Source organism: Hemiscyllium ocellatum, chromosome X (assembly GCF_020745735.1).
Source record: "Hemiscyllium ocellatum isolate sHemOce1 chromosome X, sHemOce1.pat.X.cur, whole genome shotgun sequence".
In the NCBI taxonomy this organism is placed as follows: domain Eukaryota; kingdom Metazoa; phylum Chordata; class Chondrichthyes; order Orectolobiformes; family Hemiscylliidae; genus Hemiscyllium; species Hemiscyllium ocellatum.
The window spans coordinates 11,076,295-11,092,003 of record NC_083453.1 but is presented as its reverse complement, the minus strand read 5'-3'; the positions used below and the strand labels follow the sequence as shown (position 1 = coordinate 11,092,003).

Here is a 15,709-nt window from a genome sequence, read left to right as displayed (position 1 = left end):
TCTCAGGTTAGCAATCAACCAGAGTTCCTGGCCATGATGTGCTGAAAGGCATCTCTATGTGAGGTTCATGCAATGAATGTATTGGACTCTGTTGCAATGGCACATGCAAATGAATATTTTACCAGCAGTTTCAGCCCAGACTCACGCATGCTAGTGTTGAAAAGTAGACTGGCAACAGTACCCCGGCAAGAGTTATCATGTCTAGAAAGGGGCAGGGGAGCACTACCATTTGATGTGCTTCAAAGTTGGTCATATTCCCAGCCATTTATGTGGTTAAAACAATCCAAGAGAAGCAAACCTGGAACAGAGATTCATAGCTTATGTCAAAAGCTATTTTAGATCACAAGATCTTGTACACTGCAAAGAAGCATTTTATTCGAAGATTCTTTCTTTGATTTCACAGGTGAGAAGCCATTCCATTGTGATGAGTGTGACATGAGGTTTATTCAGAAGTACCATATGGAACGACACAAACGGACACATAGTGGAGAGAAACCATACCAGTGTGAATACTGCCTACAGGTACTGTATTACAGGAGCAGCATTACTACCAACCACAGTAACTATTCCAGGAGCAACCTGAATACTGATCATAACCTACAGAATTGCAAATACAGCTAATGTTGATTTTAAACTTTTGTATTACAGTAACTATGTTACTGCTTAGTACAAGTTGCTGCATTACACAAAGTGTTAATACTGATCACAAGGGACTCTATTACAGGGACATGTATGACCTGCATAGAATCATAGAGACCAATACCTTTTTAGATGAATTTGCCCTCCATAGCCAATGGAAATAAATTGGGAGACTTTTTTTTCACTTTTTAAGGCTTTTGCTATAACACAAACTAAAAATAATGTAGATTAAATGTTAATCAACAGGCAACCAATGCATCAAACTTAAGAAAGGTACTTTTGCATTAACTAAAATGATGGGGATATCCCCCAAAGCCACTCCCAACTCTGCAGTGGAGGTTGGGATCAAATATGGCACCAAGGTTGTGAACAGACTGGCTTAATCTTAGACTGTTGCCAGAGAGAGGGATGGAGTTTGGAACTTGGGAACAGGGTTTGGAGTGGGGATTGAAAACAATGGCTTCAGTCTTCCTAGTATTTAATTGGAAGACATTTCTACTCATGCAGTACTGGGTGTCTGAAAAGCAGTCTAATAATTGAGCAATAGTAAAGAGTTGTGATGATGGTAAGATAGACCTTGGTGTCACTAGCATACATGTGCAAACTAATACTGTGCCTTCAGATGACCTCACTTGAGCAACATATGGATGCAAACTAGAAGAGGGCCATGAATAGATCATAGATCATGGGGTCACCAGAAAGACCTGTGCAGGAGCAGGATGCAGTGTTAATGCTACCTAACTTTATGGTGAGCGGAATTTAGTTGATAATGTTGTCTTTTTGAGAAATTTGAGAGTCTGGGAAGTCGATTTCTTAACTTGGACTGTCATTTTCATGTAGCACTAAGGTTTTGTTACATTATCCAGTGGTGGCACTTTCCTGATGCAACACTGAACGCCCGCTTTCACAGGTGAACTGTAGAAAATCCAATGGTGCTACTTGATGAAGTGTGTGGAAGTTTTCTCACTATAAATATTCCTCCCTCAATCAGCCCCACCAATAACACGTTCATTAATCAGTTATTTCATTTGTTGTCCATGCAGCTCTGCTGTGCTAAAATAAGCTTCCATTTTTATCAACATAACAGTTATTGAATTTCAGTAATAACTCTTGGAGTGCTAGGGCTGTCCTGAGGAGATGGTAAATAGGTATAAGAATGTAATGCTGAAAATGTGTTGCTGGTTAAAGCACAGCAGGTTAGGCAGCATCCAAGAAATAGGAAATTCGACGTTTCGGGCATAAGCCCTTCATCAGGAATGAGGAGAGTGTGCCAAGCAGGCTAAGATAAAAGGTAGGGATAAAATGTAATTCCTATTATGACTGCAGCTGCAAAGAAAGTACTGGTGCCATCTGTTCTGTTGCAGAAGTTGTGAATAGTGCGTGTAGACAATGACTAGTAAGTCCAAATAATGCCGAGCGGCCCTGCATTATTACAGCAATGTCAATACGACCTTCGAGGATCAGTGTACTTCATTACAAACATACTTCATTACAAGAGCAGTAGCAATCTAGCCTATAAGCAATTTGTAATATGAGTATTGTCTGATGCTACTAAGCTATGGTGCAGTATTCATGTTACAAAAGGTTTCAGTATTACACTAATATGGCTACAGTATAATACAGGAGCAGCTTAACGTGTTGTACTCCAGGAGCTCGGAGTACAGTCTAACAACATTGCATTAGAAGAGGAATATGAAAGCTGCCTGAACAAATTGTATTGCAGGAAAAAGTGTCAAAACTACGCAAATACAGTATGGCATGCATTTTGAATAGCAGCTATGAGTCTTACATTGTAGGAGCAATGCAAATAGAATGCACGGATCCTGTGTTGCAGGAGCAATGCAAGTGGCACACGCAGGTCCTGTTTAACAGGAGCAATGAAATGACCCCTGTGAGTCCTGTATTACAGGAGCTTGTATGAAACGTATTACGTGAAAAACTACATACATACACTACAACGGAAACAATATGAAATATGCATAATGGTTCTGTATTAGAGGAACAGTGCCTCTAGGATGTGTATTTCAGCAACAGTGCAAATGTTGTCCATAGGGTTTGTAATAAAGCTGCAACAAAATATTTTCTGAACGTTCAGTATTAGATCTGTGGTGCACACATTTCCTAAAAGTACAGTATTATTGCATCAAAAAAAATCCCAAGGGTTCTGCATTACAACAGCAAAGTAACTATCGTCCAAAAATCCTGGATCAGAACAGAAATGCAAATATTGCCACAAGATTCTGTTTTACAGTAGCAATACAAAAATTGCAAGAAAGTTCGATATTGGAACAGCAATGCACAAATGATCCAACAATACAGTATTACAGCAGTAATGCAAATATTGCTAAAAATCTGCCTTACAGATCAAAATAAATATTTGCAAATGGTTCTGTTTTACAGCAGTAAATATTGCCAAAACGTACCTTACTATAGCAACAATGCAAATATATGCTGAATGGGTCTGTAATATTGCAAAATGCAAAGAAAGAAGGTCCTATATCACAGCATCAGTGCAATCGTTGTCCTAGACTCCCATATTACAGGAGCAGTGCAAATGTTACCAAAATGTCTTGTGCTACAGCATCAAAGCAAATGTTACTCAGATACAGTATTACTGCAGCAGTGAAAATATTGACTTGCAGCTAAGCGCAAATACCGTCAAATGGTTTTGTATCCTAACGGCAATGCAAATACTGCCAGAGAAGTCAGCATGACAGCAAAAATGCAAGTATTACCGAAAGGACCTTTATTGCAACATTAATGCAAATATTGCCAAAGATCTTGGGTTACATTAGCAGTGCATACATTACCCAAAAGTACAATCCTACTGCAGCAATGCACGCATTGTCCAAAGCTCATGTATTCAGCAGCAATGAAAATACAGTAGAACTCCTGCATCTGCGGATTTGGTTTCTGTGGTTTCAGTTATCCACTGTTTACAGCAGCCTGAAAATATTACATGGAATACTCCAAAATAATTCCAGGGTGCTGCCGGGGAGGTAAATGATAGGGTTTGCTCCTATCTGCGCTTTCGGCCATCCACGGTAGGTCCTGGAACGTATCACTCCTGGATACGGGGGGGCACCTGTATTACGAATTAGTTCTGTATTACAGCTAAAATGAAAACAGTGACAAATGGGACAATATTATAGCAGCAATGCAAGTATTGCCAAGTGGTACAGTATTCCAGCAGCAATGTAAATATTGTCCAAAGTTCCTATACTGCAGCAACAATTAAAATATTGCAAGATGGTTCTGTACTGCATTTGTCATGTGCGTATCCCAAAAAGTACAGATTTTCACAGCACTGCAAATATTGCTAAAAGCTACCATATTGCAGCAGAAATGTATACATTGTCCTAAGGAACAGTTTCACAACAGCAGGAAGATATTGTCCAAATGCTTTGCAACAGCAATATAATTACTGTCAAAGCTTCTGTATCAAAACACCAATGCGAATATTGTTCAAAGGTGTGGCATTACAGGAGCAATGCAAGTAATGTCCAAATGTCCTATGGTACAGCAGTGAAATAAATGTTCCTTATAGGTTTGATGTTGCCCAAAGCTGCAGAATTACAGCAGGATGCAAATTTTGCCTCAAGCTCCTGTGTTGCAGCAGTAAAGCACATATTGCCTGAAGATACAGTATTACAACAGTAATGCTTATATGCTGAACAATTCTGTGTAACAGCAGAAATGCAAGTTTTATCAAATGACTGACAGCAGCATAGCAACTATTGCCAGATGGCCTGTATATCGCAGCAGCAGTTGTCCAACAGTACAGATTCAAGCACTGCATTTGCAATTCAATCTGAATAATTTTTCTATTTTGCATGACATTACAATATTATAGACATATTGCAAATATTACCTAAAGAGACTGCATTATAGAAGCTATACAGATACTACCTATCACTTCTGTACCAACTACAGCAGCAATGCAAGTAATGTCTGTAGGTCTTTCATTAAAGGAGCAACTGCCTATTGACACTATATTTCAATTACATTGAGAATGTTTTCTAAGGATACTTTATTCCATTATCAAAATGAATAATGCACTTACTGTCATATTAAAGAAGCAATGTGTCTGCTGTCTACAGGCCCTCTGTTATTGGACTTGTGAGAATAATCCTTCCAGTACTAAATTACAGGAGCAGTGTTAATACTACCTACAGGACCCTGTATTGGTGTAGTATTCTAAGCAGTCTTTGCAATACTGTGTTATAGAATCATTGTAAATTCTGCCTATAGTTATTGTATCAAAGGAATATTGCTAATACTGCATAAATGTACTAAAATACAGCAACATTGTGACTGTGCCTAAACCTCCTGTATTACAGGAACAAAGTGAATGTTGCCCACGAGTATTTCACTTTACTGACAATAAGAATACTACCTACAGTTACTTTAACAGGAGAAGTGTGACATGATCCTGCAGGATTGTATTACAATGACGATGATGTTTGCATCTTATAAAACATTATCTCTGAAAGTTGACCATGTTAAATATAATTGACTTATTCAGTATTGTCAGTTCAAGGATACAAACTGGTTCATTGTGCTCCACCATTCATTTTCCTTTAGCTGTTGTTTAGCCACACATTTCTCAGGTAGGGTTCATTAGCACATGGCTATGATCAACATAGCAATTAGGGAACCCTGTTAAATGTGGTTCTGTTGAATGGCACTGAAACTGAAGGTTTTTGGTCAATAATTATATCCTCGCTGCACTGAACATCCTGACAATTGTGTATCTGAACTGTTTGAACCCATACGTTTGTGTCGGAGAGGTGGAGTGTCAAATTATGGAATGGTTACAGAACAGAATGATGCCATTCAGCCCATAGTTTCTGTGCTGGCTGTATAAAGGAGTAATTCACCTAGAGCCACTCCCCATGCTTCTCCCGGTGGCCCTACACATTTTTTCCTTCACAGATTGAAATTGAATTCCCTCTTGAATGCTTCAATTAAACTTGCATCCAACACACTCTCAGGCAGTGCATTTAGCTCCTAACCACTTTCTGCATGAAAATAGTTTTCTTCAAGTCTCCGTGCCTTTTTTGTCAATTAACTTAGAAGTACATCCCGGCACTCAATCCTTCTACCAATTGGAACAGTTCCTTCCTATCTGCTCTGTTCAGATCCCTCATGATGTTGGATACTTAGAAATCAAATCTCATCTCAGCCTCCTCTACTTCAAGGAGAACAGTCCCAACTTCTCCAATCTGTTCATGTAACTGAAGCTCCTCATCCCAATTCTGCAACCCCTCTAATGCTCCTGTAGAATGGTATCATTTATTTTCTGTTGTCACTGCATTCTTCCTACCAAAATGAATCACTTCATGCTTCCCTGCCCTAAACTCCATTTAGCACTTGTCCACCTATTCTGCCAACTTGACAGTGCCCGTTTGAAGTTCTGCACTGTCTTCCTCTCGGTTCACGCTACTTCCATATTTTATATGATTTGAAAATCTTGAAACTCTATCCTGTACACTAAGATATGGGTTATTCATATGTATCAAGATGCTTAAAGGACCTCCACTGACCCCTGGAGAACTCCACTATAAAACTTTCCACAGTCCGATAAACAACCATTTACCATCTCTTTCTGTTTCCTTACACTCAGCTAATTTTGTATCCCTGCTACTATTGTTACTTCTATTCCTTGGGTGTTGACTTTGCTTGCACGTTTACATGTGGCCTTCTGAAAGTTCATGCACACCATTTCACCATGATTGCCCTGATCAACCTTCTCTATCACCTCATCAAAAAACTCAAGCAAGTTAGCTGGATACGATGTCCCCTTAACAAATATCTGCTGGGTTTCCTTCATTAGCCTATATTTGCCCAAGTGACTATTAATTTTTTCCTAAATTATCGTTTCTAAAATCTTCACCACTGAGAGATTAAACTTCTGAACTGTAGTTTCTAATCTTACCTCTATAGCCTTCTTTGAACAAAAGTGTAGCACTTGCATTTCTTCAGTCCTCGGGCACTACCTGAAGCTGTGGGGTCATGACACCCATAAACATGCCAGCCATGAAGCTCTCCTCATCACACATATGCTGTACTGTCATTGGCTAATGCTCATGTTCCAAAACCCACAGTTTGAACTGCTAAATTTTATTTTAGTAGTTCATCAGATGTGGGCATCACCAGCAAGGCCAGCATTTATTGCCTATTCCTAACTGTTAAGAGTCAATCCCATTACTGTAGTCTGCAGTCATGTCTAGGCCAGACCAGGCAGATTTACTTCCCTCAAGGGCATAAATAAATCAGCTGGGTTTTTACAACAATTCACACATGATCACCATTGGACTAGCTTTTAATTCACGTTTTATTGAATTCAAATTTCACCATCTACAGTGGTGGGATTCAAACCCATGTCTATAGATCAGTAGCCTGACATTACTGGACTAGTAATCCAGAACATTGCCACTACACCACTGCCTACCCATTTGAAGACACTTCCTGCACATATGGCTACCCAGGTCACAGCAATGTTCTTGGAATTCCCACATAACTTAAATTGCGTACTGGAGAGGTTGGAGTTGCTCTGCCGTTATTCAACTAGATAATACGCCTTAATACCTTTTTTAAAGAAAGGAAACACTCATCAGGTTATCAGACCCATTCCATTGATGTCACTTAAATATGGATAAGTTAATTGAATATTTTACTTCACCCTTCTTCTTAGCAAGTTGAAATGTTTAATTTCCCAGCTTCTTAGGCTAGCTCCCTAACTTTAGAGTTGGGAAAGCAAAGCTACAGTACTCACCAGCAGATTCTGTAATGTCACAGTCTGAATTGTTTTTCTTGTTGAATGCGCTCAGGTCTGCTGCAGCTGCTGATTGATGCATCAGACAAGGTGAATAAGAAAGAGCTCTGAAGAAGAGTCATATGGGACTTGAAACATTAACTTTGTTTCTCTCTCCACAGATGCTGCCAGACCTGCTGAGTTTTTCTGCTGTTTTCTGTTTGTTTCAGATTTCTGACATCTGTAGTATTTTGATTTTACTTATATTTAGAAAATATTATTTTAAAAATAACATGTTTTTTTTTAGTAGAAGTCTAATTTTAAACAACACTCAATATGCAAGTATGGTCTGAAGGCAAAGAGAGCCTATGTATTGCATTGAAATCTGTTGTACAAGGGCAACCTTGAAGGCTGTTTTATGTCTCATAGTATTCCACAATGCAACATGTGCTGTACACAGTGAGCCATATATTACTGTGATATGGCCAACTTTGTATTTACATGACTTCAAAATGGATGTTTTACTTGGCATTATGTTGGGTAAATTAGATATGATTTGCAATCTGTATGTTAGTGATACATGATACATTGATTCCAAAGTGATGTTAATCAGCAAAATAAAATTGATATCAGTGTGTAGTTTCCAGCAGCAGTCACTGGAGAGATAACAAGATTAGGATCCAAGGGTCATTTCTTCCCTTCCAACCCCAATCAAGTGGCACTGAGGTTAACATAAATCATTGTAGGCCTATGCTAGAACTCAAATCAGGAATTACTGATTTGAGATAAGATCATACAGTGATCTGTAGGATCCAGTTACTTAACAGACCCTCTAACCAAAACATGCGCAGGCATTGGTTGTATGGCCTGCTATCTTGAGTGCTGATGTGAGCCCAGCCCTGCTTCTTTTTGGAAAGATCTGTCAAATTAAGTGCCACTCAAGTCCAGTAGTGGGCCCTGGAATCAGGGCCCCTAAGGCTATCTTCTCAAAGGCTGGCAGCTATTTTGCACAACAGTGCCAGTGTTGGCTGCTGTTCATTCTACACTCATCCAAGATCTAGGCTGGACTCAGATACATAAGTAAGTGATAGTGAGGGGAGGAAGTGGGGGGCATTTGTGCACTAGGGGACTAGGTACACAGCAGCAGTGATAGGAGTGGGTGCCTCTTAGTGGTGCCTCTTCCTCTGTCTCAGAAGTCCTTGACCCCATCCTAATAGGGTCCCTCAATTAGATACTGAATACTTTTGAGGGAATACCTCTCCATTCCCCCCCCTCCCCAACCGGTGGCACTAATTGCCCATTTAAAGTGCTCAGTTGGCTGTGGGAAAGGAAGGCCGTCCATGAGCTTTCCTACTTTGGACTTAAGGTGGAAAGTGGGAAAATGGAAGAGCTCCCACCCACTACACTCCAATCTAATATAACACCTCCCACCCCACCATTTCCAAACTCACCGCAATAAATAACAAAATTCCACTCTCAGTTTTCTTGCATTGTGCAATTCAATTAGTTATTTTTCAACACTGTGCTATCAGAAAGGAGATTTCTAAATCAAGTCAAATTCAGGTGCATTTGGGTTACCATTTGTGCCACACATGCTCCAAGTTTGACAATGCTTGAGACTCTCTGCTGGAAGCATAAAGTCTAAAGATGATAGCAATTGATTTGTCAGAAGAAAATTGGCAGCATGCCTAGTTTTAAAAGAACTGGGCAGGGTGGAGTGTAAAAACAGGCATCCTATCCATTACTACCATCTTTCTCCCATCCGGGGGGACAATTACATTCAGCCCGTGGTCTTATTACATTACAGAAATTGACATTGTTCCACATCTGCTGTTATAAAGTGGAATCAAAAACAGTTGACAATAAATTCAAAAGTGCACCAGACTACAACCAGTGCCATTTGTTGAAGGGTGTGAAACCTTGCCACATATCAAATCTGTCTTTGACATTCTAACAGTCAAAATCAAAGCACACCTTCTTGTCCATTGTGACTTTAATCATAAACTAGTGAGCAGTATTTACTTATTAATTCTCTCTAATGCATTTCCTTGCAGTATTTTTCTAGAACTGATCGTTTGCTTAAACACAGAAGAATGTGCCACGAAAATCAAGGGAAAGCTCCTGGCAAAAACCCAGCTATGAAAACAGAGCCAATCATACTCGCAATCAATGCAGAAAACAGTTTCCTGTCACCTCAAAAAGACATAATTAATCCAAGGAAAAAAGTTAAAGCTGCAGAGAAGCCGGCATTGGCAACCCTTGATAATGAGGAGACCGGTAACCCAGCAGCAGTTAAGATGGATAAAGGTGAATGTGTAGAATATTACACCAGCAGCTTGAAGGTGAAGGATGAATATAAAGTGGAGCAGTGCTCACTTGTGATCGCACATTCTTCACAGACTGATGATCACCTCGGGGAAGCATATCAGAATCAGATGAACCTGCATCCACCAAAGCTTGTTCTGAAGAAGGTAAGCCCCCCAAAAAATCAAAAGACAGCAGAAGAGTTGGCTCAAACCTTGCCTGTTTCTGGCAACTTTGATGCCACAAAAGTCAACAAATACACCTATGCTATGGTAGACAATCCTGACCTTCTGACAATGGAGGGATCTGGTGCTGATCAGGGCCAAGATGCTTCACGCAAACCAGGAGGCAACAGCAACTATGATGATGCAATGCAATTTGTAAAGAAGAAGAGATTTTTGCAAGGAACTAGCAGCACCAGCAGAGAGTATGCCTTAACTGTAGGCCAGATCCCAATCCAGCCAGCTGTAACACAGGCAGCTAGCACGTCTGTTGTGGACACCAGTGGTAGCACACCAATGCTGGGGCAACCTGGCAACACTGATCCGAAAAGCAGTCAGGACAAAAGTGGGATTCCTGACGAAGTTTTGCAGACGCTGCTGGACCACTACACCAACAAGGCAAATGGGCAGGTTCCGTTTTCTGTCAATGATACCCAAGTCTCCTCAAATATAACCGTGAGCTGTACGGACATTACTAATGTGCCTCCATCGGAGCGAGTCAACGAGAATTCCCAGCCAGCAGCCACAGACAACTGTAACATGCTCCATGAGTATTCAAAGTTCCTTCAACAAGCTTTGGAAAGGACCTGCCACAACGATAGCTACTCGGCCGAGCAAGGTCTTGCGTATGAGACTGAAACTCACCCCCTAACTGGAAGTCTTCCAGTGCAGCCTCTGTTTTCTACTCTAGAACGACAGGTTTTTGCAACCATGGTTACCCAGCATGGCTTCAGACCTGAAGTGGGTTCCCCTTTGAGGATACCTTCACAAAAGACTCAGTACAGTTTATTAACTGGCGAATCCCAGCATCCTTTTGCTTTTATACCGACTGTAACAAGCAGCAACAGCATTTCTGCACCTCCTGATTTCATAGAGCAGGTTAATACACAGAAGAAACGAGAGGAACCCCCGGCTCACCACAATCACCAAATGGACGCATTTGGTCAAGACTCTAGGTTCGCGGCTGCTGGAGGAGAAATGACTCCGTCGTTTAACAACAGTACTGGTGGACAGGTGAACTTAAGGATCCGACAAGGCAGCTCAGACTTCTCGGAGTTTTCTTTGGTAAATGTGCCAGAGGCCAGGGATCAAATGAGTGCCTCATCAGATGTCACAGGGGGCCAAGCCTTTAGGTGAAATGATTTGGTCATAAAACTTGGGATCATAATACATGCATTACTGTTTTTGGATTGCTCAACAAAGAAAAACCTATCGATTTTTTTTTAATTTTTAGAGAAAATCTATTAGTGATTTTACCAGGAAGGTATTTTGAAGTCCAGTACAGCTGTGCATTTCCCTTCTCTGCTGATACATGTTTGCAGGCTGGCACAGAAAGGGGATATTGATCTTGTCTGTGTATGACTTTCTCCAAGCCCTCTGTATTTCTGCTTTATCAAAAACATTTGTCTGCCAGTAAAGAGAGCTGATAGAAAATAACCCTGAGACTGGCATTAATGCAGGTTTGATAATTATAACAAAACTGGCATGTATTCAGTTGCAGTAAATACCTGGATAGTGGCATTTCAGCTGATCAAATAATTACTCTAATACTGACACTAGTACAGATCCAATAATTACCTCAGTACTGTATGTGTACAGCTCAAATAATGTCCTAGCATTGGAATTAATACAAATTTAATAATTACCAAAATGCTATTTTTTAATCACGTGTTAATTACACAGAAATGGACATAATGCATTTCCAGTAAAGAACTGGCATTGATGCAGATGGAATAATTGCCCTTAATTTAACTCCACTCATGAGATGCAGGCATCCTGGTTAGGCCAGCATTCATTGCCCATCACTGCTTGCTGATGTGGGAGTGATGATGAGTCACCTTCCTGAATTCACCTGAATGCATTACGATGCCATTTCAGTGGGCAGTTGAGAGGCAACCACATTGCTATGGATCTGGAGGTGCATTATTGGCCAGACTGGATAAAGACAGCAGATTCCCTTTTCCAAAGATGTTAACAAACCAGGTGGGTTTTTGCAACAATCCAGTTGCATGGTCATCATTACTGATGCTGGAGTTTTGTTCCAGATTTTATTTAATCAATCAAGCTCTCCAGTAACATAACCTTTATGCTACTATACCCCCTTTAGTAATATGAACATTTATCCATTACCCTGAAATTCTTATTTTTACTTGTTCATTGGATGTGGGTATCGCTGACTTGGCCAGCATTTATAATTGCTCCTTAAGTGCACTGAGCTGCCTTGAAAATTGATTTAAAAAATTTCAGTGTTTACCTTGTTACCGATATTATTCAGAAATTAAAAATAATTGCATCATTGTAGGAGGCCAATTAACCCATCTTGCCTCTGCCAGTACTTCTAAATTTCATGATCTCTCCCTTTCCGTTTTGGTGAGTAGCTTAATTTTTTGCCCTCCATTAACTAATACAATTGCCAGTTGAAATAGATTTTTTTCTACTTTATCAAATGCCTTTATCAAACTTGTTTGTAGTTTCATCTGTTCTAGTGAAAAGGGCCCAAGTTTTTAGTCTGTCCTCCTAGCTAAAAGCTTTTAATCTTGTTATCACCTTCATGAATCGTTGCTGCACTGTGCCTGTGGACGTGTCATCCTTCCAAACATTGCGTTTCCAAAACTACATATTCTCATGGCCTAATCAGTGATCTGTATAGATATAGAATTATCTCTTTGTACTCCATCGCCCATTTATAAAATTTTACATTTATGTATCTGAAATCAGTCTCGACTCCCTTTTGACTCCCTTAAAATGTTACCAGTTAGTATAAATTCTTTCTACTTATCCTTCTATTCAATAGTGCAACTTCACATTTTCTCACATTTAAATTTTATCTGACATCGATGCATCAAATCTACAAACCATTCGACATCCTCCTGGAGTCAATAACTGCTATCATCACAATTAATTTATATGCTGCCAGTTTTTATGTTGTCTGCACGTTTAACATTGTGTCCCTTTAAATCCATATATATATATATTATATATATATATACACTGAGAGGAACAGTAATCCATGCTATAGTGACCACTAGTGGCCACCAAGGTATGCCTTCAGTTCACTGAAATGTGACTAATAATAATCTCTGCTTTTTGTCCTGGAGCCAATTTCTTATTCATGCTGCTTCACTGCCAAATCATACCATAGAGCTAATTTTCATGTATTGGCATTGCAGATCAGTGATAGGTGCCTGACTCACATTGTTACGGTTTGACTCTATGACTCTCAATGTTCTTAACTTAGTCAACAAGCTTCCCATGTGACATCTTATTGTTTGTGTTGGGCATCAGTGCACCAAATAGATACTGCATGCCCTTTATCAATTCCCTTCACCCTATCCTGAACTGCCCCAACATGACACTCTCTTAAGCATCCATGTAGTCCAAATCATCCCAGATGTTTCCAGGTGAGTCTTAATTTTTATTATGCATTATGAATAAATGCATAAATTGTCATTTATCTCAAGAGGGTTGGAATATAAAAGCACCATTGTGCTACTGAGACTTTATAAAGCTCTAGTTAGGCCCCATTTGGAGTACTGTGTCCAGTTTTGGTCCCCACACCTCAGGAAGGACATACTGGCACTGGAACGTGTTCAGCGGAGATTCACACGGATGATCCCTGGAATGGTTGGTCTAACATACGAGGAACGGCTGAGGATCCTGGGATTGTATTCATTGGAGTTTAGAAGATTGAGGGGAGACTTAATAGAAACTTACAAGATAATACATGGCTTGTGGACGCTAGGAAATTGTTTTCGTTAGGCGAGGAGACTAGGACCGTGGACACAGCCTTAGAATTAGAGGGGGTCAATTCCGAACAGAAATGCAGAGACATTTCTTCAGCCAGAGAGTGGTGGGCCTGTGGAATTCATTGCCGCAGAGTGCAGTGGAGGCCGGGACGCTAAATGTCTTCAAGGCAGAGATTGATAGATTCTTGATGTCACAAGGAATTAAGGGCTATGGGGAGAATGCTGGTAAGTGGAGTTGAAATGCCTATCAGCCATGATTGCATGGCGGAGTGGACTCGATGGGCGGAATGGCCTTACTTCCAGTCCTATGTCTAAATTTCTTGTGGTCTTATGAAATCCAGCAGCTAACCCACAACAAATGTTTGGTCTATATTATCAAACTGATCACTTTCAAATCATTGTCAATCAAAAAAGTTTCAATCCTTAGGCATAAGATCTAGATCCCAAGATGACTGGGAAATTGTCAGAGCCTCTGCCTGTTCCTGCTGATGTGAGGAGTATTCCGGAATGCAAACATTGGGCTTTTCTGATTATTTCATCATCTTTTAAAATTACATTACCTCTTTAACAATATTTCTCTGTGTAATAATAACACCAATGTCGCCATAAATGGCTGCAGTAATAACCCTAATATTGACAATGATCCTGCTCAATAATAACCCTGATATTGACATAGATCCTCCTCTGATTATTACCCCTTACATTGACCTTGGTCCTCGTGATGTTAACCCTGATATTAACATCTACTGTGATAAAAAGCCTGCGATTGATATTGACGCAGCTTCAACATTAACTGTAACACAGACATTGATCCTCCTGTATAACGTGTCTCCACACAGATGCCAGAACTGAGTTTTTCCAGCAATTTGTTTTTGTTTCTGATTTCTCGCTTCCACAGTCCTTTTAATTTTTGTCAAAATTGATCCTCCTGCAATATTAACCCTGAAATTAATTTTGACCCTCTCCTAACATTAACCCAAATATAGAAACCTAGCCTCCTCTGAAAATAACCCAGATATCAACACTGATCCTCCTCTGATATGAACCTAGATACCAGCATTGATCCTGCTGCAATATTAACCCACAAGATTGAGTTTGACCCTTCTCCAATATTAATCCTGATATGAACATTGATTCTTCTCTGATGTTAACCCAGATATCAACATTGATCACTCTCTGATATTTAACCCAGATATTGACATTGATCCCTCTCTAATATTAACCCAGATATCCCCATTGATCCTTCTCGGATATTAACCTGGATATCGACATTGATCCTTCTCTGATATTTAACCCAGATATCGACATTGATTCTTCTCTGATATTTAGCTCAGATATTGACATTGTTCCTTCCCTGATATTAACCCAGATATCGACATTGATCCTTCTCAGATGTTTAACCCAGATAGCCCCATTGATCCTTGTCTGATATTTAACCCAGATATCGACATTGATTCTTCGCTAGTATTTAACCCAGATATCGACATTGATCCTTCTCTGATATTTAACCCAGATATCGACATTGATCCTTCTCTGATATTTAACCCGGATATCGACATTGATCTTTCTCTGATATTTAACCCGGATATCGACATTGATCCTTCTCTGATATTAAGCCAGATATCGACATTGATCCTTCTCTGATATTAAGCCAGATATCGACATTGACCCTTCTCTGACATTTAACCCAGATATAGACATTGACCCTTCTCTGATATTTAACCCAAATATCGACATTGATCCTTCTCTGATATTAACCCAGATATCCCGATTGATCCTTCTCTGATATTTAACCCGGATATCGACATTGATCCTTCTCTGATATTTAAACCGGATATCCCCATCGATTCTTCTCTGATATTGTCCCGGATATCGACATTGATCCTTCTCTGATATTTAACCCAGATATCGACATTGATCCTTCTCTGATATTTAACCCAGATATCCCCATTGATCCTTCATTGATATTTAACCCAGATATCGTCATTGATCCTTCTCTGATATTTAACCCAGATATCGACGTTGATCCTTCTCTGATATTT

At 39.9% G+C, this 15,709-nt stretch overlaps 1 protein-coding gene across 4 annotated transcripts in view; it reads left to right on the top strand.

Annotated features, from left to right (window-relative positions):
- The window catches only part of LOC132805699 (zinc finger protein 148-like), a 77,062-nt gene extending 64,465 nt beyond the window's left edge, over positions 1-12,597 (top strand). For all 4 annotated transcript variants that reach the window (XM_060820887.1, XM_060820889.1, XM_060820888.1 and 1 more), the window contains 2 exons: positions 404-522; positions 9,451-12,597. In XM_060820887.1, coding sequence (XP_060676870.1) covers positions 404-522; positions 9,451-11,058 — 1,727 coding nt within the window. In that variant the 3' untranslated portion in view covers positions 11,059-12,597. The remainder of the gene's footprint in view (positions 1-403; positions 523-9,450) is intronic.
- Positions 12,598-15,709: the final 3,112 nt, after the last annotated feature.